General features: G+C 35.9%; 1 protein-coding gene across 4 annotated transcripts; it reads left to right on the forward strand.

Moving 5' to 3' along the window:
* Positions 1–21: 21 nt before the first annotated feature.
* Positions 22–26278, forward strand: NUP37 (nucleoporin 37). Of its 4 annotated transcripts, none has more exons than XM_030041221.2 (10): positions 22–113; positions 1448–1667; positions 3905–4029; positions 4826–4898; positions 11707–11801; positions 21961–22051; positions 23833–24014; positions 24542–24592; positions 24975–25068; positions 25922–26278. In XM_030041221.2, exons 2-10 carry the CDS (start codon positions 1512–1514, stop codon positions 26033–26035), a joined length of 981 nt encoding a protein of 326 aa, XP_029897081.1. In that variant the 5' UTR covers positions 22–113; positions 1448–1511; the 3' UTR covers positions 26036–26278. The 4 variants fall into 4 exon arrangements, with proteins under 4 accessions (XP_029897081.1, XP_029897080.1, XP_029897083.1 ...); XM_030041220.2 differs by having other exon boundaries at positions 33–143; XM_030041223.2 differs by having other exon boundaries at positions 36–91.

The raw sequence follows: 26278 nt of genomic DNA on the forward strand, positions 1-26278 counted from the left end.
AGCGGGAGCCGTTGACCCGGAAGGTCGGGGTTGCTGTTCCTGGGGTGGGAGGGGCGGTTAGCTGTTGGCGGGAGAGGCGCTGGCCGTGCCGGTGGGTGATTTGGGCCGTAGGGGTGCGTGTGAGGCGGGCGTCCCGCCCTGAGGTGAGGGGAACTCGGAGCCTCGGCCCGTCAGACCCAGGAGCCCGCCTGCTGTGCGGACGAGCCCCGGGCCCTCGCCCTTGCCAGAGGACCGGTAGGGCTGTGGGACCGGCGCAGTCGCTGGCAGCCTGGCTCGGGAGTGGCGGCTGGGGCCTGAAGGGAAAAGGAGGGAGTGAGAAGTTAAAGGGAGGTGGGGGGGAGGTAACGGGCACCCACACGGCTCGGTTGCCTGAATTGTGTTTCCTAAAGGGTTGAAGCTAATAGCATTCTTGGTATTTTCACTTAAAGCTAGTCTGGCGGCTTGTGTTCGTGGGAAGCCTTAAAGGAAGAAAACCACAAATAGGGTTAAGGTTTGCACTTGGCCTTGGGAGCATAGCTGTACAACTTATATGGCTAAAGTATTTATGTTGATGTGGTGGTTTGTCTTATTAATTAATAAATAAACATTGCAACTACGGAGAGCCTCTCTGTGTCTCAGTGATGCCTGTGTCAGACCTGGGTGGCTCCCAAGCAAAGTATTCAGTCTTGGATGCTGAGACCTGCAGGTCGTTAACGCAGCAAACTCTGTCAAAGGTCTGAGATTTAAAGCTGGTTTTCCACGTGGTGTGTAATTAAAGGTCTGATTTCCCCAAAAGGCTTAAACTAGTGTCACATCTGTGCTGGGCCTAAAAGGAGTGATTCAGAAATCAGTTGTGTATCTCAGCCTCTTGTGTTCTAGCACAGGAACCTGATATTCTTGAAAATTGGTTGAATGCAGTAAAGTACAAGTTTTTTGGTACACAGAGGTATAGGTGCTCTGTCCACAGTTGGAGTGCCTCATGTCATGAAACCATGTTTCAATATTATGCATGACAGTATTTTCATTTACAGCTTTGCAGCCATGATTAACTCTGCTTTTAGTTAGACACACACAGTCTTTAAAGAGGTACACAAGCAAAGAGAATTTCAAGGTAGTAATGTATCATTTCTTGTCATTTGGTTGAAAATTTTAAAATTCTGTATGTGACTCTTTTGGTGTGTACAGTGACATAATTTCTTGTCTTGGTGTTGGGTTGCCAGCAGTGGCACAAAACCTGCGGTTATTGCTGAAGTCTATAGAGATGGTTTTGAATGTATGTTAGTTAGGTTAGTTCATCTTTTGATTGATGAAACTACATGCTACACCTAAAAATAATGAGCCTAAGGGCAGCTTTTGTGTTCTTAAATACGACATTACAGGAAATTTTGATTTGTTGTGCCACAAATACCTTTTACATTTTTTCTTCACACAGATGAGTAATGCATGCTTTTTAAAACTTTCTATGTAGGAATGTAGATTTTCATCCTGAAGAAGACATCGCTTCCGTGATACCTTGACTTAGTCCACTGAAAATGAAGCAAGATTCTACTAGAAATACTGCTTACACTGTGGATTGTGAAGATTATGTGCACGTGGTAAAATTCAATCCGTTTGATAGTGGAGATGCATGTTCCCTCATTGCATATGGTGGCAATAATTACGTAGTTGTTGGGACCTGCAGATTTCAGGTTAGTTTGTGTTATTGTTGATTTTATTAGTTGCTTCCTGAAACTGACTTTGCCCGCACCTCTACTGCACAAAGACCCTGGTCGCTTTCCTGTTTCCTTCCCTCCCCGTGTAATCAGGGGAGGGTTTTACTTGTTTATTACATTAACAAGTCTGGGATATTTGTTCTTCAAGAAAAAAAATATATGTAACTATATATATAAAATACACATTGGTAAAACTTACCATTCTGCTGGTATAAAGTTCCTTTTGAATAGAATTGTAGAATGGTTTGGGTTGGAAGGGACCATAAAGATCATCGAGTTCCAGTTCCCCTGCCATGGGCAGGGACACCTTCCACTAGACCAGGCTGCTCAAAGCCCTATCCAGCCTGGCCTTGAACACTGCCAGGGATGGGGCATCTACAACTTCTCTGGGCAACGTGTTCCAGTGTCTCACCACCCTCACAGTAAAGAATTTTTTCCTAATATTTAATCTAAATCTACCCTCTTTCAGTTTAAAACCGTTAGCTCTCATCCTATCACTGCAGTCCCTGAATAGACTGCAAAGAAAACGGGAATGCTCTACTGGAAGAGTAATCCCATTTTAGTACCTCTTGCTAATGTTGGTGACTGCTTTCTGAGAACTTAAGCATGCAACTTTGGAAATATATGACTTAATATTTGCTGTACTTTCTTTATCATCACAGGGTAATTGGCTCCCTTTTTTGCACAGTTATATTTTGTTCTATGTACATTTGCTATTTAGATTAAATTATCTTCTAAAGCTTTCAGCTAGCCTGCGAAACAGCAAAGATTACAACTACTTTCAACTTTACAACTAAAGTGTCTGTGTTAATTTTTTAGGTATTTCTTTTAAGGAAGGACTGTAGAAATAATTACCTAAATTATTTTTTTTTCTTTCCCCGTTGTTTTTATTGGATCTCTCTCACAGGCTGTTAGAAACAGTAAAATATGTTTTCTTACCTTGAAATTATTTAGAGTCATCATATTATGAAAGTTTTAAAAATGTAAAATACTGTGTACTGTATATTTTTATAATGTATAAGTTTTTTTAATTAGGGGTTTCTTTGCCTAGATGCCTGAAATCAATAGGAGACAACTGTTATCTTTGGAATCTATATTTAAGCTTTTTTTCTTCAACTCACTTCTCTATTATACAGTATTATTTTTGTACTTTATCTAATACAAATAACAGTATAACTTGTTTTATTATTATTATTATTCCCAAAGCCTTACTGTTGGAAATTTTCTGAAAAGCACCTAGTGCTAACCACAAAAACCTATTGTCATCTGTATTGCCCTCTATCTTGTTTCTGGTAAAGGACTTGAAAAGAAAAAATTAAAATTTTGACAACCACTGGTACAAGGTAGTTTTTCTATAATTTTCATATCCTCCCTTCTCTTCCACATGTGGAGTCATTGAGTATTTCAGAGTAGGGGAAGAAAATGCTGTTCTTGCTCCTTGCTTCAAGAACCATTGAAAAACTCTGGATAATTTCATGCTTCCTCAGCTAGGTTCTTCCTAGCCGTGACATTATGCAGAGGGCACACAGAGAGGTTCTTTACCTTAAAGCAGAATCGTGACAGAGAAAATTTTGTAGAAATATCCTTTGAGGTGCTCCATTAGATGTTTTGAAAACTTTTAAGAGTTTTTTAGAGGTCAGCTGATTGACTGAGTCCACAACCCCAACTCTTGTTTCACCTTTCCTGCCATCCAGCGCGCTCACCAGTGGGAAGAATAGACAAATTATAACTTTGGTCATGTTAGGTGACAGAGGGTACCTTTCTAGCTCCTGATGTTTGAAGAATGTTGTTCTGGAAGTGCTAGCATTTCTCCATAGTGTAAAAACAACTTGGAGAGAAGATAGCTTAAATGGCGTGCTTGCTTTTGTTCCCATTGTTTCTTGTTACCATGCTGCTATAAGTGGCTTTAGTTGTATCTGTGAAGATATTACTTGTACAAAGAATGGGCTCAGCATCTTTGTAGCTCAGTTCTGATTTTTGTACTCTGCATTGGCCTCTGGCTTGAGACTAGAATCATGTCATGTATTTTTAAGTACTTAACATATTTCAAGTTAATACTTTCTCTATGTTCCAGGTTTTTACTTTGAGGGTGTTACAATCTAAAAAGATCCCAGATACATGTAATTTTGAAAGCCTTTCAACTTCATATCAATTGAATTGCTAGAAGTCATTAAGACATTGTTCTGGATTAGCTAACTACAATGTTTCTATAGGAGGAGGATGCGGAAGTGGAAGGCATGCAATATAAGACGCTAAGAACGTTTCATCATGGAATCCGAGTTGATGCCATAGCATGGAGTCCAGAAACTAGACTTGATGCTTTACCTCCCCAGATAAGGTATTTATAATAAATGCCCCTCCCCTCAGTGAACTAGCAGTAAATATTTTTCTTGTCTTTATTCATTATTTTAATGGACCTAAAATGTAGTTAGTTCTTTCTTTTGTACATCTGTGAAGAAGGAATTCTTTTAAGAACTTTACTAAGTATGAGGCAATTGTAATGGCCTGCTTTATAAAGCTATTTTAATGGTCTGCATAGTATGGGCTGTGTTTAGGAGTAGGTGAGATGTTTGTGAGACCCGTTAAGGTGTAAATCTAGAAAGATAGTTAACTATTAAATATGCACTTAAGAATTAAAATGTTCTCAATAGCTTGTAAGCCTCTTCAAAATTATGATGGTGCTTACTGCTGCATTTTTGTACAGTCTTGTGTTTAAAATATGTTAGAAATTGGTTTATGAATTTATGTTTCAGTATTTTAAAACACTGATAATGAGGGTTCTTTTTTGTGCTCTGCCACTTAACTTCTTCCAAGGGAAGTCTGAATGGCTGTTATGAGAGATATTTCAGGTAATTGATAGTTGATTCAGATTAAGCTTTGTAAAATATTTTGTGTTTCTTTCCATGAAAAAGTATTCTTGGCACCTGATACGCACTATTTTATCAATAGGTTCCAATTATAACTCTGCTTGCTGCCAAAGCAGAAAAGTTAAGATAGAAGCTTTGGGGTTTTTTCAAAATCTGAATTTTCCTTTGCATGTCACTTTGCAGGTTTAAACTGAAGAGAAACTGATAAAAAGTCAGCTATTGCAGTGTTAATTGACTGAAGGGCTTTTCTTTGTCTGTCGAGTTTAGGTTTTGTACTGCGGCTTCTGATAGGAAGTTAAGGCTATTCACTTCAGACCTGCAGGACAAGAATGAATTTAAGGTAAGGGCAGCTAAGCTGATTTTTAGAAAATTATTTAGTCTTTAGTGAAGTCTAATCTTTAACTGCCCTTCTGGCCCTTTTTGCTTAATGTCCTGTGTGAGATAGAGCACTGAACTGTGACAGATCCTATATCCATCATCTCTAGAGGAAATCATTGTATTGTTGTCGTGGTTTAACCCTGGCTGACAACTAAGCACCACACAGCCGCTTGCTCACTCCCCACCCCACAGTGGGATGGGGGAGAGAATCGGGGTGGGGGGGGAGTAAAACTTGTGTGTTGAGATAAAGGCAGTTTAATAGGACAGAAAAGGAGGGGAAAATACTACTACTACTATTAATAGAATATACAAAACAAGTGATGCACAATACAATTGCTCACTACCTGCTGACTGATGTCCAGCCAATCCCGGAGCCGCGGTGCCCCCCAGCCAAATCCCCCCATTTTATATATCCAGGTTATCCATGAACGTGAAACATGCGCTGCAGTCAAGCAAGCCAAGCAGTTAAAACCTCTGTGGTATGGAGGACGATGGCTGAAATATAAATATGGGGAGGCCTGGCAGATTGACTATATCACACTCCCACAAACCCACCAAGGCAAGTGCCTGTGCTTAGAATGGTGGAAGCAACCACTGGATGGCTGGAAACGTATCCTGTGCCACTGCACGGAACAATATCCTGGGCCTTGAAAAGCAAGTCTTATGGTGACATGGCACCCCAGAAAGAATTGAGTCAGACAATGGGACTAATTTCCGAAACAACTTCATAGACACATGGTCCAAAGAGCATGGCATTGAGTGGGTATATCACATCCCCTGTCACGCACCAGCCTCAAGGAAAATGTAGCGATACAATGGATTGGTAAGGACTACACTGAGAGCAATGGGTGGTAGGACCTTCAAACATTGGGGTACACATTTAGAAGAAAATTAACTTTATTCCAGCCGAAACCAGAACAAGTGTATATACCTTTCAGTCTTTAAAGTGGGAATAACTGTAATTATCAGCTATGTGATCTTTTGATTTAAAAGTATTTATGTAACAATTTAACCAAATTGAAGAAAAGCAAGTAGAGGCTTATGGATCATCTGAAATGTACGCACAAACAGAATGTTCTACAGGTGAATTTCAAGTACCATGTTGGATAAGGTTCCTTTATATAGAGACCTGTAAAATTTTATGTGGTATAGGTTATTGGACTCCTCTATAAGAAAAGCAAATTTAGTAATTTCTCTTTCATGGGGAACTGGAAGTTGCAATACAACTCTTTCAAGCCGTAGAACATTTAATAGAAGGAATACTGAATTTAGTACATAACTGCAGACATACACTAAACATGCTCATAGGCTGTCACTTGTTTATTTCTAAGATGGAGACAAAGGAAATGTCTACTTCGAATACAATTTCACTTCCCTTTCTTTCAGTGTAGATGGTAGTGTTCCTAAACCAGTGATATAAAAGAAGCCAGGTCTAAATGCTGTCTTCGCTTTATAAGCTGAAGATGGTTTTCTGGTGATTTCTTTTCTTTGCAAGACATGTCAGCTCCTATGTCACTTGGATGTGTACATATTCTTCAAAATTCTGCCTTTGAAACAATGTCCCAGTCCAAGTACTAATATTAATTAGATGTTTATGCTAACCAGTTTGAATTTGTTTTGTTGAGGTCTCAGCCAAGAATAAGCAAGGCTAAGTAATACTATAAAAATCAGGGGAGAGGGTTGCTTCTTTTTTAGTGCTTTGGAATATGGTAATGCCTCTTTTGGTGAGAGTTATGTATTGAGTATAAAGGAGAAAATAATAGACTTTGTATTAGTAAGACAATTATATTTGTTGTATAGAAACTAAGTGAATTGCAGATTTCACTTATGTGGCCATACTGATAATGGAATGAATAAAGGCATGGTGTAAGAAGAAAAGATGGATGTTACTAAAAAACAGAACGTCTTTTCTTTAAAAAAAGTACTTTTTGTGATACTTCATACATGCACATACCCTTAATTTCCTTCTTTCATATTTGGTCATCTTACATGGCTTTGTCACCCAGGCAGTAGGATAACTGACATAGTTACAATCAACTTGGATGGCACTTCTGACAAAGTATTTCTAAAAGTTCTTAATGCCGTTTGCTTGTGAGTTGATGTCTGTCATTCCTTATTAAAGTTATCTATTTATATAATATCTGCCAGTTTTATGATACTGCAGACAACAGGCTTTAATGTTAAGTTGTGAATTAAATCTTTTAACTTTTTAGCAGAATATAAAGTTACTTATTAATTATGTATGTCTATTGCAATTTGAGAAATCTATAGAACTTTGTAAGCACACAGAAGAAAGAGAATGGATGAAATCATCAATAACAGTGTAGACGATGGATGGTTAATAAGTGGAAATAATCAAACATATGGATGAATGTGGTGCTACAGGCTCTATTCAGCTAAATTCAGCATCTAAATTTTTATTTATTTACTTATTTTGGATTAACAAGGGACCCGATGGACTGTCTCCTAAAATCAATGAGAAGTCTCTTGACTTCAGTGGACACTGGTTCAAGCCATGGATGAGTGTTTATTTCCACATGTTTAATAAATATGAAACATGTTAATTATTTTTATTGGGGGTTAATTAATGATCAACAATTTTATGTGTTTGCCAAAAATTGAATGTGACAGCTGTAATAGTTCATAACTTTCATACCTCTTCCTGTCCCTACATCATCTGGTCCTTAGCAAAATGTATTCTTTTATACCTTTCAGAGTAGACTTCATGTCTACACCAGCTTTCAGACTCTCCACTTTGATGTGGGATACAGCCCAGACTTAACACTAGGAATTACCAATGGGATTTGCCATTTTGCTCATTAGGAACTATTTGCTTCCAGAGAAATAATCAGTGTTATAACTTCACACAAACACACCTTTGATAATTCATGAGCTTAAACTTTTAACATACAAGTTCAAATAAGCAAGTTTATTCTAACGGAGAATTCTAGTAAGCTATTTATTACTGAATTAGAATGAGATTACAAACAACACACTTTTAAAACAACAATAATTTTTAATATACTCAATGAGATGATTTTTCCTAGCTTATTATAAATGCATGATCTATATTACAACCAGAGAAGCAAATGGGGTAACTCAGTAGCACAGTCTGCTGAGTGCTGTTTTTTCAGAATAGAATTTCTGTGACGGATTATTGTTTTCCCAGTTCTGACAAGATTTTTTTCTGGTATCTGACCAACACACATGACACTTTAAAACATGCACTTCTAATTTAGGGGAATTTATTACACAGTAGCTTTGACTGGATGCCTAGAAATAAATTTGAAGTGCCACATTTACATTTCCATTAAGATAGCAGTTATTTTTCATACAAAAAGATTCGGTGGAGAACTGATTCTTCTACCTTTAGGACTTCTTTTCTAGTGAGTATAGAGACTACAGAGTATTAATACAACAGGCATTGGACATTAGAACGTGGTATTTAGGCTGAACAGCCACAGCTGTAAGTACTAGAAGTATGGAAGTTATTTTGCCCCAGAAGGAAACAAGCAATTACAATATCTTAATTACTCAACTCCAGTTGGTATAAATAAGCTCCTCTAGTGTCTAATGTAGACAGAAGGATCATAGGATTTGATTTTTGTCAGCTGAAGATATCATGGATGCTTCTTCATTTTTTGACACTAAGGAGACTAAAGATCATTAGCTTGAATTTAACATTAAAGCTATTAGCTTTGTTTATGCCAGCTCCACCACTGGAATTAACAGTCTAACAACTTCATTAAGGATGTACTGAGACTTAGGAAAAAGTAAAAATCCATATTGTTACTGGGTCAGCTTGGTCTAATGTTAAAAATAGTCAGAAAACAGCTAAAAATACCTATTTTTACCTAATAGTAAGGAACTCATTAGTGAAAAGGAAGAATGTGGACTAGTATGTTTATATTGATAAAAATGTTGTCTTTGAGACTATCTTCTGGGGGTTTTTTGACAAAAAGTATGGAAAATATTTTCCCCAGGTAATCATCTTAATTTCTTCTACCTGGACGATCATTGTACTATATACTTCTTGTCAAGAAAAAAGTAACATCTAGCTCTGATTTAAAGTATTTGCAAAATCTCAGATGTTCACAAATACTCGGTGAGCTGTGCTGAGATGGCTTTCAATAAAGTTTGATATGGTCGTTTCTTCCTAAGAGTCAATTGATACCTCAGAAAAGCTACTTCATAAACCTGAGGTTGAACTCACAATGAACACATGGAAGACTGGTCCATTGTACGGTGCACACTTTACACATGGGATTTTCAGGAGAGGTACAAAATGTGCAAACAAAGCTGAAGGAAGTATGTGATTACAGTTAAAATGTAATCTCTGAACATTTTGTCTTTTATAGTAAACAATTAGTATGTGTTGCTTCTGGAGGGATAGACGGAGTAATCTTACTCTGTTTTCCCAGTGGAAAAAGTGTCTTGGTGTAATTATCAACAAGGAACTTGAAGCATACTGAGTTTTCCATTACTTTGTCAACACGACTAATCCAAAATTTATGGGTTGGATCAAGCCCAGAACAACAAACAAAAGGTAAAATATGACTGATGGATCTTCATGAAATCTTTTTCTTTTGAGGTTTTCATTTGGAAGTGGATTGTGGCTTCTTTCTCCTGCTTCAATTTTTTTTTAATAAAAAGCATATTTCATCAGAACTGTGGAAGTAAAATGAGGCAGGATATTTGAATACAGAATGCTGAAAATTTTCAAAAAACTTGGCATTTCTGTCTAAATAGTTTAGCATCATCTTAGGATGTATTAGTTCTAGTATAAGCCACTAGGTTTTAATAAAATTATGAGCTATTGCAAAAAATTAAGTTGGCTGCTGAAAATGTTTCTGTATTGAATTGATGAGGCATTCATAAAATTTTTAGAGAGGGGGATTTAGTTATTGTGCATGCTTGAGAGATTTTTTTTTTTTTTTTTTTTTTTAATCAGTTCTGCATCTGTTCCTCAGAATAGCTACCCTTAGAGAACAGATAGTGTGTTTTCCTTTCAGAAAACTGTGGAACTGGTTGTTTTCATTCGACCTTGCTTTCCTCTGCAATCTCTCCATGTCATGCTATTATCCAGAAGATATTTTTGTCTCCTTTTTATGATACCTTGCTGGGCAAAACAAGAGCAGCTGTGCCTTGACACTTCATCAGTGGGACTGAAGAGGATGGAACAGTAACAGATACAACATCTACACATGAACATTTGCCTGACTTAAAATTTTAAGTGAGATTTCTGTCAAAAAGACCGTAGGTGTACTTAATGAGAGAAAATACATGTAAATCCTCAGATGGAGCAAACTGGTATCTTAACTAGCTACAGATTTTCTAATGACACCAGAGGTGATTTATTCATATCTAGTCCCCATGTGAATGAATTTGAATGTACTTTACACTTTGACTGGACCCTAAATGAGATGAGTGTTGCATGCTTGCTTAATGCTAAATATGCATAAGTTCTTTAACTTAGGTTTTTGAGGATACTATAAACCTCAAAAGATTACTGATGTCTGTCAATAAGTACAAAACTTCATAGAATTGAGAAAAAAAAGGTGTCTTGATATTATGGCCAAGATAGCCGAAAAGCCTTCAAAATATGTAAAAATTACCTAACTTTTAATTTTTACGAAAACTGGGATTTTGCTTTTATTCAGAAAAGCTATGCTGCTAAGTTGGTTTTTGTTACAGATAAATTATTCTCAATCCTTTGACATAAAAATGTCATGATTAAGAAGCTTCAGGCGAGAACAATTACACAGTAACAAGGTTCCCTTTGAAATGACTTCATGCTTTCTGATACAACTGTAAATGTTTGCTTTTGAGTGACAGTTCACATGTACATTCACACCATGAGTGCTCATATCCTATTATTTGAGAATGGATGATCTATTATTTCACAGTAAAAGAAGAGTGTGCACTATACCCCATTTTCTTTCCTCTTCAGCACAACAGCATAGAAAGTAGAGAGCGCAAAGCACTGTGTCTGTTCTTCTCAATGCATAATAGAAATTGTGCTTAATTGCTAAGGTGTTGTACAGCTTGCTTGGTTTTGCTTGTACTGTTGTTCCTCATTTTTGGTTTTCTTAGTCTTCAGTGTGCATTGTCTTGTTTCATCTTTCACTGAGAGTTTTTTCACTGTTTTTTCAAAAGGTAGCCTTTTGGTCTGCCATCGTTAGTGGACATATCCTCAGGCAATTTGTGTGCTGACTGCTAGGAAAAGGGTGTATACTGGACAAGTGGTGTTTTATTGCTCCTTCAGGAAAAAACTCTTGCTGCTTGCAGAAACCCCTAGTAAAAACTACTCTTCAGAGATAAGAGTTACTTACCAGTAATCGGAGTTCTTTAAGATATGTAGATCATGCATACATTGACTTCCTGCTCATTCTTCTCTTTCTTTCTGAGATTTATTATCTTTTACCTTCAAAATTCAGTGGTTGAAAGGAGCTTAAAAAGTTCTGGTGTGATTCACTGATCTCTGTCAAGCAAGAGCATCAAGCTGACCTCCGTAGCAACTACAAGGCATAGTGGGGAGTCTTTTCACGTACAGTATGAATCTACACATGAATTAGATATTTTAAAGAACTCCAGTTACTGATAAATACTTTTTTTACCTTCCATGTAAAATGATACCTTTATTTTGAGAGCTTTATGAGAACACTCATACATCTTTCCTTTAGTGGGTCTATTAAATACATTGTGGACTGATGGAACAGTCAGTGATAAGGAGGGATAAGGTAAAAGTATTTCTTTTTTCTGGTTGACAGACATTTGATGGCCACTCAGATTACATTAATGATCTGGTGTTTGCTCCCAAAGAAGGTCAAGAAGTTGCAAGTGTAAGTGATGATCACACCTGCAGGTATGCATTTTCTTCAAAACATTATTGAAATAGTGTTTGGCTTTTTCTGTGCGTGTATGCTTTATATGCTTGCTTAAATAAATAAGCTTGCTTTTTTTTTTTTTTTTTTTTTTGGTGAGCCTTCATAGCCCACTAACAAGAGAACAAGTGGACTAGTCTTGTTAACTAACTTGTGGACTGGCTTTTTGTTGTGACTTGGGGGTTCTTTTTTTTCAAAGCAATGTTTTGAACTAACTAGATACAATGTGGAAAAAACTGTTCTGTCTTGGAATTATGTACACTATCATTTCCCCTGCTGGGACAGGAATAAAAGGAATGAGAATAGGAGAGAGGACATGCATAGCTCAGCACTGAACTATACAGTCCTCTCTTACCTATTCTGTCATCATATGAGTCAAGTTTAAAACCAGTATATGTATGTGAACTTGTCTGCCTACCCAAATTTATTAGCCTTACTAGGAGGTGGGATTACATAGCCTAAGGACAGTACCATACTAATACAGTGGTACTGGCAGCTCATAATACCATGATTATAGCTGCTTCAAACCCATGTATTTAGTTATTTGTAACTGGAAGTAAAAAGGAAGCATGGTGGTTAAATACTTTGAAAAACGCTGGTTAAGGTTTTGTAGTACGGGAGTTTTTCCTTGTCAAAAGGTCCCTCATCCTCCTCTTCTAGTAGTGCACATGAATCTATAAAGCTACTACTATTCTTATCTCTCCAATGCAGCTCTCAGTTGGAGAGATCAGGAGGGCAGCCATGCAGGCTTTGCAAGTCATTGCAGTAGCAGCAAGAGACTTGAGAAAGCAGTATCTTTGACTTTTCTTTGTAATAGCTGTGATAATTCAAAACTTCTCTCGATTAAGGAACTGTTTTAGCTTTTTTTCTGTGATTATATGAATCCTATATTTGCTCTTTGAAGTTACCACCATACCAATTCCTATATAAATAACCAAGTAGCACTCAGGGGAAAAAAAAGGTCATTTTTCACTTAGCAGGTAGAAGATGGCTTAAGAGAGAAGGGAATAGCTCTTAGAATGATTACTCTGTGTATGAGATTTTGTAAAGGGTAGATCATCAACTGCTATTAATCACAGTTTAGTAGCTTTAGTTGAGCTACTCTGCCCTGCATAAATAGAAAATCTAAAAGGCCTGTGATTTTAACACCCCTAGGGAACTCAGAAATACTACTTAGACCAGTAGGCAGATTTTCCATAGATGCCCTGTCCATATTCCCAACAAAATTGTTAGGAATGAAGAGTAGAAATATATGACTTATTCGTAGCTTGTTCTGATTTATTTCCTATTCTTAATTTCTTCATTAAATCTAAACTAATGTTGGGCTTATTCAGTAAAGAGCTGTTTGAATGTGTGGCCTTTTTTTGTTTATTTTATGAAATGCTCAGTGTTCCTGGGATGAAAGGGAACTGTTTTAAAACCAGTAGTCTAATTGATACTAAATTAAAAGGAAATAAAAATGATATAATTAATGTATACTATCAAGTTTTCAACTTAGTAACTCTGAAAGATATTTTATGCAGTAAACCATAACGCCTTTGGCTAAAAGCCATGGGAAATAAGTAGGATTTTTTTTGGCTACTTGAGTTCTTATTTTTTCCATTCATGCATGTGGAGCATGAAGACTTTTTTTATTGAATTTAAAGGTTACACTTTCAAAACTAATGGAAAATGCATTCCTTGGGACTTACCAAAATCATTCCTTACTTACTGTGTAATTTGCTTCAGCAGTAATATAAGAAGAGGAATAATTCTTCTGTCTGTACTGAGTTTCTGTCCTGAAATTGTTCTCAGGATACATCATCTGTTAATACCTTTGGAATAAAGTTCTAGAACAATTAGTACAAGAACATGAAGTTTTGAATGCTTGGGTATTGTTCTGTTAGAGTTCCACTTTTAAGTCTTAATAAATGCCTCAGTATGTACAGAATATACACAAACATGTTTAGATCTTACCTGGTTTTCACTCAGCAGTAAGTTTAGCAGAGATATCCAAGGAACTCAAATTTTCAGTTTTCATGCACTAAAAAATCTTGCTACAAGCTGCTGCAACAGTGACATCTCAGAGCTGGGTTCAGTCATTTTGGTTGGAAGACAGACAGTGTAAGTCAGATACTGGTGGTATTCAATGTTCTTACCATTAAATTGCTGCTATGTCATTCAGGAATTCTTGTTGTTTCTTGCACGTAGTCTTTGTTGGCTTTGTTGGTCTCACAACATGAGACTTTTTCCCAGCTGTGAAGTAGAACTGAATTAAAAATACTCTTGCATAAAAATAACTGCAGTAGCCATCTATGTTATATAGTTGTGAGGAAAAGTGTTATGTGCATTCATAGACAAGTGAAGAGGTGTTGGTATGTAAATATGCTGTACGCGTTCACAATCCCACATTTCTCTGCACTGAGAATCTCAAAACTAATATAACCTTAAAAAGAATTGCTTTTCTGAAAGAAGACACCTTTGGAAGACACTTAAAACTCACCACATTGCAGTTACAACTGCATTTATATTAAAGATCAACATTCCTCTAGGTAAAAATTACATCTGCAAAGTTGATTGAAAAATTCGAATTCTGGGTCCTAAATATCGTATGTTACTTCCTTCATTTTGTCCCAAGGATGGCTATGTTCCAAGATGGATGAAGCAGTTGATAAGCATATAGCTAATTTATACCTTTGGCAGGATATTGTAATTTTCAAATTTTGCTGTATTTCACTTTTTTAGGCATTTCATAATTGCTTTACTCTTTCTTAAAAAACAGAGAAAGAAAATAAAATCATTTTTAAAGCTTGATTGCAAAATTCTGAAGAAAATGGTAAAGACTGGCAGAGGAAATAGCTAAAATAACTACTGTTATACTAAACAAAAACTTGACTCAGTTTTATTTGTAACATATTGAGTATAATTGAAGTGAAAAAAATACAAGTAAATATCTTTTGTATACATTAAAAAATCAAATTTAGTATATTTATACATTTCTGCTGAAAGCCAAACTTGGTCATGGCAGAAAAGTAAATTACCTCCTGGATTTAATCTAATTGTTTTCCTTCATATCTAATTGTTTTTTTCTTCATGATCTACCTTTCATAGCTCAGTTTCAAAATTCTGTGTAATATTTATGTGTAATTAAGGTAATTTGCTTGTCCATTTCTTGGTATCATAAGAGCATGCTTAATGAATAAGAAAAAAACTTATATCATAGCTTTAAGGAATATTGCATTTAATTCCTTAAAATTATTAAGCATTATACACTTCTTTGATCATTTGCATTTAGTATAGGAATGTGTACGTCCCGCTTGGCTAATGAGAACTGGATGTGCAACTCCCTGTGCACCCCTTTTAAAAAAAAAAAAAAAAAAAAAAAAAAAAAAAAAAAAGAAGAAGAAGAAAAAAATTGCTGGCTTTTTCATTATGATTTGGAAACACAATACAGGAGGCTGCAGGGATTCAGATGTACAAATCATTTTGTTCTGATACTTAATGAAGCCTCTGCAAGAAGAACATAGGAAATGTTTGGAAAACAGCACGACCTTAACAGACACCCCTCCGCTGTTGGTAGTTTTTGACACTATCTGATGTTTCTTGGATTATTTAATGCAAAATACCGTCCTGGTAAAACCCACTAGTCTCATATGCATGCTAAAAATTAACTTCTGACTGTTAAAAGGTTAATTCAGTCTGATTGAAAACCACCTCATACTCCATACTGATATTGAACTGAAAGATTACTGACAGTGTCAGGCCCTTAATAATGGCAGCATGGCACTTTCTTATGGTCATGAAGTGCTGGATTGGCTTGTATTTTAAAAAGCTGAAAAGGACTCATCCATCCCTCTCTCCCTCCCTTTCTCTTTTTTTTAATTATTCCTTAAACTACGTCATCTTCCTCTCTTTATGTGTGCATAATAGAAAAGAACGTACAGTTGACTTATCTTCCACTTTATCTGTGAATGTACTTGCTCTTTGATGCCTTTCTGAGTTCTGTTCAGTTACTTAGGCTGTGGCTCTTGTTTCTTCATAGAGAAGGACTTTGTGAATTTATTTATCAGTCGCTGTCAAGTTCAGCCTTCTCTGTTTGCACATACCACAAAAGCCAGTCCATCAGAAGGTTAGTTTTGCTCCCTGGACAGAGATTGTGGGGAAAGGTTTGATATCACTGGAAACTAAATTAACTAGTCTCAAAATTTATTGTAGTGTTTCATCTGTTTTCAGGGGGTTTTAATCTATAGTGTATTTGTTTACATGGTACTCTTATGTCTTAGTTATTTTGTGTAGGTCTTTCTCTAGGCAATATGAAGGAAAGCCAATGGTAACTTGTTTGGGTTTTTTTGTCTTGTGTTCTTTAATGTGTTGCCAGTGCTTGTTGCACTTGAGTCTTACCTTGTTAATTCAATAAATATTTCAGTCTTTGGCTATATTGAAAAGTTGCCTTCCTCACTTATTCCTGCCTCCAAAATTATATTTTATTTGTATCTTCTCATTCCTAGAGCACTCAGTTATGGATTTTTGCCAAAATTTTAAGAAAAGGTATCTTACTTCATGTTGTTCTATCTTCATCTGTTTGTGTGATAGAATTCCCCAGTGTCTCTTAATATAAGAAATATCACACCAAAATATTTATCCTTTCTGAGGTATGCCAATTACAATTATCAAGCTAATTATGCATTATCATTGATGAAAATAAAGGAGAGTCTTGGATTATTTTTAAGAGTCTAGTCTTTTGACTTTGCACACTTTTTGTATGCATCCCTGTATGTGCCCCAAATGTAGTCTTACACAATTTCTGTTACACTTTACAGCCACGATGCAAGTATTAACCAACAACTTCTGTTGTACTTCACAATCAATATGCAAGTATTAACTGGTCTCCTGTTACAGTATCCAGTCAGTTTAAAAAAAAAAAAATAAAACAAAACCAAAAACAAAACCAAAAACCAAACACACTTTTCAAATCAAATGTTTGGAAAGTTATTTCAGTCTGGTCTTAACTGTGTATGAATAAGCCTTTAGTTTGAAAGTCTTCAAAATATGTGGATGGAATGGTAACTACAGTCCTAGAATGTAGTCTAGCCTATAAATTGTTTTAAATTGAAATCATTGCATTAGATTTGTTTAGCAGTTACCTTGTAGTTTAGAAAGTCATTGGCAGAATTGTAGTTGAGTTTCTCAGTAACAGTCATACCACAGAAACATTTAGTTTTACATCAACATTGAAACAATAAGCTGATAACTCTAACATCTAATTTTTCTTTGGTTGAAAGGATACAACAGAAGCTTCACATTTTTGCAAAAATACTGCTTAGTCTCTGGCTTTACTCTAGATAACTTTAAGGGTATTTCAGCAGTAGTAGTGTTTATTTCTTGGACTTATTTCTGAGTGTGCATGTTCTGAAATTCACATAGCAAAGAAGTCAGTTGAGACCCTTGCGATAGTGCATGTGCAGTTCCCCTGCATCTCCCACTTCTACCAACATTGCAGGGGATAATCAGAATCACAGTTACCAGTGAAAATAGATCAATGCTTGCATATCCAAGTAGATATTACAAGAGGCTAGAGGTAACATGGATTTTAATGCCCAAATCTGAAAGATTCTAATTACTAATTCTTTAATAACATTGACATTTGCTTTGACCACCAAAAGAAAATGGTGAACATGTATCAACTTTCTGAAAGAGTATTTACACATTTACTCTGTGAAAAGGCTTTTATTTCATGGATCAAAAATAAGTGAAGGAAAAAAAGGTTCTACAGGCACAAATTTAGGAACCTGTATGCTGAGTCAAGAGATAGTTTAAGATGGCTGTGCCTGGTGGACTAGTGCTGGGCAGCAGAGATTAATTTCCCCTTTCTCCCCATGCAACCACTCTTGTGGCTTGTTTTGCACAGTGTGCTGAGTAGGGAGTTCTACAGATTCTGCAGCGGTGAACGGTTGGTTGGGCAGTGCATTACCTGATTTATAAAAACTTAAATTCTTTATTTTGTCAGTAAAATAAAATAAGTGACTAAAAATTATCTTGAATATTAAACCTTTTTCTTCTTCTGAATGGCTAGAAGGGATTTCTACAGTTCCACTTCAGCCTTCTGTTCTTTCATCTCCTGCCTAGTATCCTATTCAGGTCTTTGATAACCTCCTCCATATGGAGTTGGCAGAAGACCTGAGACAAGGCCAGTGTTGATGGTATTCTCCACGGTGTTAACTAATCTCTGCACTTCCATTTTCCTTTTCTGAGATTTTCCTCTCCTCACTCATTGTGCTCAATGAGGAACAACTTCGCTCTTTAACTTCGTTGTGTGATCTCTGTAACAGGAATCTCTCCTTCTCTGCAGTCCTCTAGGCTTTTCAGGGGTGATAGGATTTTCCTCACACATGGAATATGTCCGATGGAGATATAAAGAAACATCAGCAAGGGGTATTTAAGTATTTAAGTTAGATATTATTTAAAAAAAAAAAAAAAAAACAAACCACATTGGGCATTTTTAAGAGTAGGTCAGACAGCAATCTGTGAGTAATGTTTCAAGTATAGTAGATCATGCTTTGTGGTTGGGAATGGTATCAGATGTCAAGGTTTGTTCTAGCCCCCACTCCACTCACTAAAATTGTTGGAAACCTTATGTTGAAAGAATTCCCTTTTTTACTTCCATCTTCTGGGGATTTGAGAAATGCCTGAAGGTTGCGATATGGTTTTGGTCTTTTGCTATTGCAAATGATGATTTTTATTCAGTTAGATTTGGGTTTGCTCTCTAGTTAGAATTATTCAGAATTCAGAAAGTTAGAATATAAAATAAGGATAATCTCCATTGCCCCAAGACAGGTTTTCAGACGTTCTAATGAATACTTTGCCAACTTTAATAAGTCCATTGTGTGATAAAATTACTGCATATATGCAGCATGTCATTATCCATATTCATGCATGCAACATACAATATAGTTGTTCCAATGTAGTTTGAATATCTTCGCGCTTTGAGATAACGGCAGTTGTCGTTTGTTTAATCACAGGATGTGGGTGACAAGAAGTGTACTAGTGTCCTGGTTTCAGCTGGGATAGAGTTAATTGTCTTCCTAGTAGCTGGTATGGTGCTATGTTTTGAGTTCAGTATGCGAAGAATGTGATAACACTGATGTTTTCAGTTGTTGCCAAGTAGTGTTTAGTCTAAAGTCAAGGATTTTTCAGCTTCTCATGCCCAGCCAGCGAGCAAGCTGGAGGGGCACAAGAAGTTGGCACAGGACAGAGCCGGGCCAGCTGACCCAAACTGGCCAAAGGGGTATTCCAGACCATGTGAGGTCACATCTAGTATAGGAACTGGGGGGAGTGGGGGCGGGGAATAGCCGCTTGGGGACTAACGGGTTGTCGATCGGCGGGTGGTGAGCAATTGCACTGTGCATCATTTGTACATTCCAATTCTTTTATTATTACTGTTGTTATTTTATTAGTGTTATCATTATCATTATTAGTTTCTTCTTTTCTGTTCTATTAAACCGTTCTTATCTCAACCCACGAGTTTTACTTCTTTTCCCGATCTTCTCCCCCATCCCACTGGGTGGGGGGGTGAGTGAGCGGCTGCATGGTGCTTAGTTGCTGGCTGGGGTTAAACCACGACAACTAGTATCTCAATCGTCTTTAACGGCTTTTGCAAACTATCTGTATTTTGTGTTAGTTTAACTTTTTTGAGCGCTGCAGTATGTAATTTTTCAGTCCTTAGTTACTTAAAAAATAATGAATCTACTGAGCAGATTACATATTATTTTTGAGGCTTTCCATTATTCAGACTTTGGCCCTTGTTTCAACTGTGGTTATTCAAACTTTTCTCCTTTAAATTTATTGTGGAAGCTTTTTTAAATATCAAGAAAAATACCACAAGCCCAATAACAAGTCTATACAACAATGGTTGGTGGAAGGAGGAGGAGAAGTAAGAGGGTGACACATTGCAGGGTTACAAAAAATAAGGATGTTTGAAGAAAAGTAGACACTAGTTTGCTTTGGTATAAAATCATGGTAATATTAGTAAAGTTTCAAGGGTTTTGAATGGGATTGATTTACATGATAGGAATGTGGACAAAACTAGAGGGTTTTTTTAGCATCTGTAGCTGATTTGGTTATGATTACTGAGCAACTGAGTAACTGAAAATCAGTTTGGCTAAATTTTTGGTCTTTGCACATTTTTTACTTGGGTTAGTCACAAAGAAATATTGAAAAGAGTTAATTGAACACATGTGTAATTGTAAACTTCCATACCAGCATGGACTTGATGCATTCAGACAAGGATCTATTTTGATATGTATTGCCTGGTTTGTTTTTTTGTTCGAGGTTTTTTTTTCCCCAAAACTAAATGATACCATCTTTGTTATCAATCAAGAAAGAAGGAAATATAAGAGAGGCATTTATCCTTTTTTTTCCCCTTCCTATACTGCTTGTTATTAACAATCTTACCATTCTTACAAAGTAAGAGATACAAGTTTGGCATTTTATATAAAACAAACATAGGGAGGTAGAAAGAATAAATTTCTGTCTCAACACCTAATAACCTCACTCATTTCAGGGAAGGAAACATGATGGCATGCTCCTTTGGCCAAAATGATTCACCATCTTCTCTTATATCATAATTTTCTCCCTGCACAGTAAATACACATGGAAAGTGTTGATTTGACTTGGACAAATCTACAAGGCAAAATTTTTGGCAGTAGAAGAAAGTATTGTATGTTTCTAAATTACCTAATCAAGTAGATATTTCATTTTTTTAAACAGTTGTCAGGTTTTTGTTTTGACTTTTTTTAATAAGGACACTGATTCTTCAAGATTAGAGACCCTGTGTTTTCTACAGGGAGAACAAATATTTGATCTGTTGTGGTTTGGCATAAGAAAACAACATTGTTCATTAAATATATTTACTTTATTCCCATATATTTTGTCTAGACTTATGATGTATTATTTAAGAGTTTTTTGAAATCTCTTAAATATAAGGCTCTAAGCACCCTGGTGAGATATAAACTGAAAAAGTCTGGAGGAAGTCAGCAAAAATCCTCTAGAATAAACAATAATAGTACGTAGCCACTCATCTAACTCAAAAGACTGAGCAGAACACTACTTTAAAAATTGGCTGTTTCTAAGGTTTTGCATGCCAGGGAAGAAGGATATATGTGTATGTTTCGGTGTGCAAATGGATATGAATAGCATGCAGCCTTGTGGTTCAGACTGATGTTCACAACTATGATGTCTTTGTCCTGCAACTGAGCTACTGATTTTGTAGAAAAAGAGGCAGCTGAGCAGTGGCTGTGAGGTAAAATAGTCTCAGTTTTGGTTTAGTTGCATTTTATAAATGAAGTAGCTTCATGGTTCATTAACACTCATATCGAATGCATCCAAAGAAAACTCACTCATCACCTAACCTAGTTTTGGTGTTTCAGCATACGCTTTCCTGTCAATCCATATTGACCAAATATTGTTGATTTTTTAGGGTTTTCTTTAACTGCTCAATATGTACTGTAGGTGCTTCTAAAGGAAAAGATTAAACTGGCATATGTGATTTATTTGTTGAAAGCTTGCCAAGACCCTTTGTGGGGTAGTGTTACCTAGTGTAGAACCTTTTGTTTGTCTTAGCTTAATTTTTAGTTGCTTGTATTTCCATTACCCAATCTTGTCTTACCAGGAAAAAATGGAAATACATAGATTAGACAAGCAAAATACTTCAGTGCATGGTCTTATCCTTTACATGGTAATGTGGATGATTTAAGTTGCTTGGTACTTCATTATAGGTTGCTTGTATCAGCTAGACCAACACTAACCTTCCTGCTTTGTATTGTCTCACTGTTATTTATGGTATAGTACAAAGGCTGTAGTGTTGACTTAGGAATAAAGTGGGAACGTATCATCTAGATTTCATGTCTAAACAGCTAAACTTGTCAAATTATTTTGATATTGTCCTTTTAAACAGAGGCTCTGCCTACTTCATAAACGTTAAATATATTACCTTCAGCACTGACGGCTTTTACTGACTTTTGAAGTGATAAAGCACGAACATTTTTTCATTTAGTCACTTCCTTTGTGAATGTGTTGAGGCACTGAAAGTTAATGGCTTTGCTGTCAAATGGCAATAGATAGTTTAATACTTTGTGCTTTTTTTTTTTTTTTTTTTTGCTTTAGGGTCTGGGATTTGGAAGGAAATGAGAAGGCCCATTTTGTTTTACGTTCTCCTGGAATGAGTGTTTGCTGGCATCCTGAGGAGGCTTTTAAGGTTGTGTTTTCCAGCTCTTCACCCTCACCACCTTTAAAATAACAGGAGGGTGGATTTATCTAAACTATGAATCTTTGATGCTGTAGTTAATATTGAAGTTTGGAGAGCTAGTGTCCATTGTAACTGGATATTGGTTGGATCTGCTAATGTGAAGTCACTGTAAATGAATTCTCCTTCTCATTCTAATCTTTTTACCCTCAGTCCCTCACTCCTCCCATCAGAAATATTCCTTCTTGATTACATATATCAATTGTTGTTGCTAACTGTTCTGCTGATTGCATATTAACTTATAGTTACCAGTAAAAAGTTCAAGTTTTTCTCAGTCATGGTAACACAGTTCACCAATAACATAGACTCTTATAAAGCATGCCAAGTTTTGAAAAGTATCTGTTTGAAGTTAGCAAGAGATTTTTGTTGTTGTTCTTGCTTGGAATATATGAAATATGTGCTGAAAAATCAAAACAAATCAATAAACTGTGTTTTTATACTTATCTGTTTATTGTACTAGGAAGGATTAATCAGCTGATATATACCAAAATATTCAGCTTCATTAATGGTCTAGTCCTTGCAATCTTGTATTTATTATTCCTGTTGTGCCAATCAATAACTGCCTTAAGCAGCTACAAATAGTTGTTCAGATTACCACAAAAACACACACTTAAAACAGAAAAGCAGTCAAATGAGGTATCAAAATATTTACACAGCAATAGGGAAGAAGGATTTCTATTCTCATCACACTTTCCACCAATATCAATATCCAGTACCTTACTAAGAAAACTAGGAAAACTGTTGATTCAGGTGGTATTACAATTGAATGTTAGCTACTGTTTGCTACTGGGCTACTTTGTTAGCACAACAAAATTACTAGATTTGCCCCAAAATACTGCAGTCTTACATATTAGCTTGTCTTTTCTTTGACCCTTATCAACGAGTAGGCACAGGAGTTTGGGGTTTTTTTGTTTGTTTGTTTTTTAACACCCCCCCCCCCCCCTCAAAAAGCTAGTAAAACTTGACAGACTTGATGGTTGCTGAAAAGCTTATTCCAGATCTAAGGGCTTATTGCACCATGTCCTGTAGTTTGCAGAAGAGCATGTTTTGGAGACATCTCGGTTTTTCCAGATAAACTTGGATGTTACTGGAGTATTGTTTTTAATGCTTCTTTGCATTCCTTGACTTCCATGACTATCTGGAAACCATCGTCTCCTCATGGAGAAAATACCTTTCATCATTTAATCAGGAAGCTCTTACTACAATACTTAATAAACAACTGCTTGAATATATTGCTTTCATGGAAAAAGTTGAGATAAAATCTGTTGCAGACTGTTACAGGATGAAGTAAGAGATGTTATATAAAATCAGTAAGCGTGAATCCAGATTCTACAGTTACACTGATTAAAACTGTTGTTTCCTTGTACAGCACCATGTCTGTCAGTCAGTTCTTTGTACTCAGAACAGGAACTTTTTAATTTTAAAAGGATAACTTTTTGCTATACAATTCTAAATGCACAGTGCATTGGTGGTTAAGAACTGGTGCTTCTAAGCACCAAAATTATATACGTAGGTACCTAAAGATACATTATGTATAACAATGTGACAGTAGCATAAAAGTGCTTTTTATTTATTGGCGTTCAGGAGAATGTTTTCTGGTACAAAGTGAAAAATTGTACCTATTTTAATATTAATATTTGCTTGAAAGTATGCTAGGTTTGCTATAGAGTAGAAGAGATACTAAGATTCATTACATGCGAAGTTTACAACTTTCTATTGATTTCTCTTAACAGCTGATGGTAGCGGAGAAGAATGGAACAATACGATTCTATGATCTAATTACACAGCAGGCCATTCTCTCCCTAGAGTGTGAACAAACACCGCTGATGTCAGCAGACTGGTGTTTAAAGAATACTCTTAAAATTGGAGCAGTTGCTGGAAGTGATTGGCTAATCTGGGATATCACTCGCTCCAGGTATTTTTATACACAGGAGATAGGTTTCTTTATTCTCTTCTTAAGCAGTGCATGAAGAGATGTGGCTACGTTGCTAATACAGCACTTAAATGCACTATATATTATATCACCTAATCAGTAAATAAATGAACATTCATCAGGAATTATGAAATCAATACAGATCATTCCCTGGTATTCTTTGTTTCATCTTTATTTATCTGTTAAAAATAACATTGTCTGTCTTTTTGTCCATTTGAGACAGCATCTCACTACTGTTTACTTTTCACTGTAAGTTTTATGTGTTTGTTAAAATTTCTTCTAAGTCATACATAGATAATTATTGAACCATAATAAACTGGATAAATACTTCAGTTTTCCTACTCCAAACTGAGATGTAAGCTGCAGGAATGCTCTGGTTTTCCCTCAGCTTCTTCACAGAGAGCAGACAATGTGTCCCCTTCACTGTTTAAATGATACATGCTTTTGGTACTTACAGTATGAGCTGTAGTTGTTTGCAGAACAGTTTTTACCCTGAATGTCTGTTTTAGTTATCCACAGGATAAGAGACCCGTCCATGTCGATCGAGCCAGATTATTCAGGTATAAGTGTTGTCTCTGTTCTGTGGGTTTTGTCTATATAAATCTATGTATATGCAGGCAGTTATGAGCTTAGGGACCTGGCTGTGTCTCACTTAAATAATTTTTAGGGGGACCTGGTCTATAAACTTTGTGAAATTTGTGAATGACCTACATTTAGTATCTATGTAACATTCCCATGATTTTTTTCTTTTTTACAACAACATGCATACGGGGCTGCGGGTGGTGAATCATTTACAAGCCATTTCTCTGAATTTATTTCTCTGATGTTAGTGGCATATCGGACAGCTTCACACAGTTAACCACAAGGAAGAGAACTCCACTTTGTGTGCACTTCTGATAGTCTGATAGGGATATTTGAAAAGTACATTCATTTTGTTCATAGGTGGTCCCGAGTGAATGAAAATCTGTTTGCAACCACTGGATATCCAGGAAAGACAACTACTCAACTACTTGTTCATCATTTAGGACATCCCCAGGTAAATTTCTGAGTTCAGCTTTTGACTGGAATTGCATCTGTTCTCTTCAGATCAGGCTCATAAATAGTTAAAAGCTACAATTAAAAACTAGCCCAAACCATCCAGAAATGCTGCTTAGTCTACCTATTTTGTTTTGTTTTGTGTCATCCATGCTAAGGGAAAAAAAAACACACCACACTTAACCTGCTCTTTGAAAAGCTGCTTGATCTATATGTTTTATTTTGCTTTGCCTTATCAGTGCTAAGGGGAAGAAAAACACATTTAACCTGTTATTTAATAAATTTTCAGTATTTCTAATTCTAAAGAGGCTAAAACTAGCTGGTTGTGTATTTTACAGGTTTGAACTAATTATATTTTAAATCATTAATGAAAATACATCCAGAAACAATGAACGCAAAGCATAGGAAATATTTTGGTTTTGCTGAAGTCTGTATACATTTGTAATGCTTACAGTAAAAATATTACCTCCAAACATATTAGTTGTGAGTACGCTTAAATAACAGGAAGTAATTTCATTTAAAAAGGTTTCTAAGTTTGAAAGTATGCCTTTAAAATAATAATAATGTTAATAATAATGAAAATAGTTGAAACATTTGTTACCATGGAATATTTTGCTGTATCTTACTTAAACATAGTAAGTAGCTACTGGAACTAAGTAGCAGATAATCAGATTTTTCAGTTGGATTTCTGTTGTATTTTAACTGTATGTGTAAGGAGTGCTAAATCTATGGTGTTTATTTGTCTATGCAACTTGGTATATGTGGTATAGAAATCATTTATATGGTAATTTGTATTGATACTTCTCTCTCTCTCTCTCTCTTTTTTTTTTTTTTTTTTTTTTTTTTTTTTAAAGCCCATTCTTACTGGCACTGCAGCTGTAGGATCCGGTTTGACATGGCATAGAACTCTTCCATTATGTGCAGTCGGAGGAGATCATAAAATTTTCTTCTGGGTAACTGAAATGTAAAATAAGCATTTGCCTTCAGTTTGAACTTTACAGCATAATGTCTCTTTTCTAGTAAAACAAAGGAATTTACTCTTTGTACTGGTATTTATTCACTTGGAGAACATAAGAAAGGAACAAGTGAAATATGAAACATTTGTGTTTGATTTTTAGCTTGCAAATACAAGAGCTTTTGTAAAATCGGTTATCATACATCTGATACTTGGTTACTTCCCTTAAAATAAAATGTACACTTTTTTAACATGG

This window comes from Aquila chrysaetos, chromosome 17, assembly GCF_900496995.4.
Source record: "Aquila chrysaetos chrysaetos chromosome 17, bAquChr1.4, whole genome shotgun sequence".
NCBI lineage: Eukaryota > Metazoa > Chordata > Aves > Accipitriformes > Accipitridae > Aquila > Aquila chrysaetos.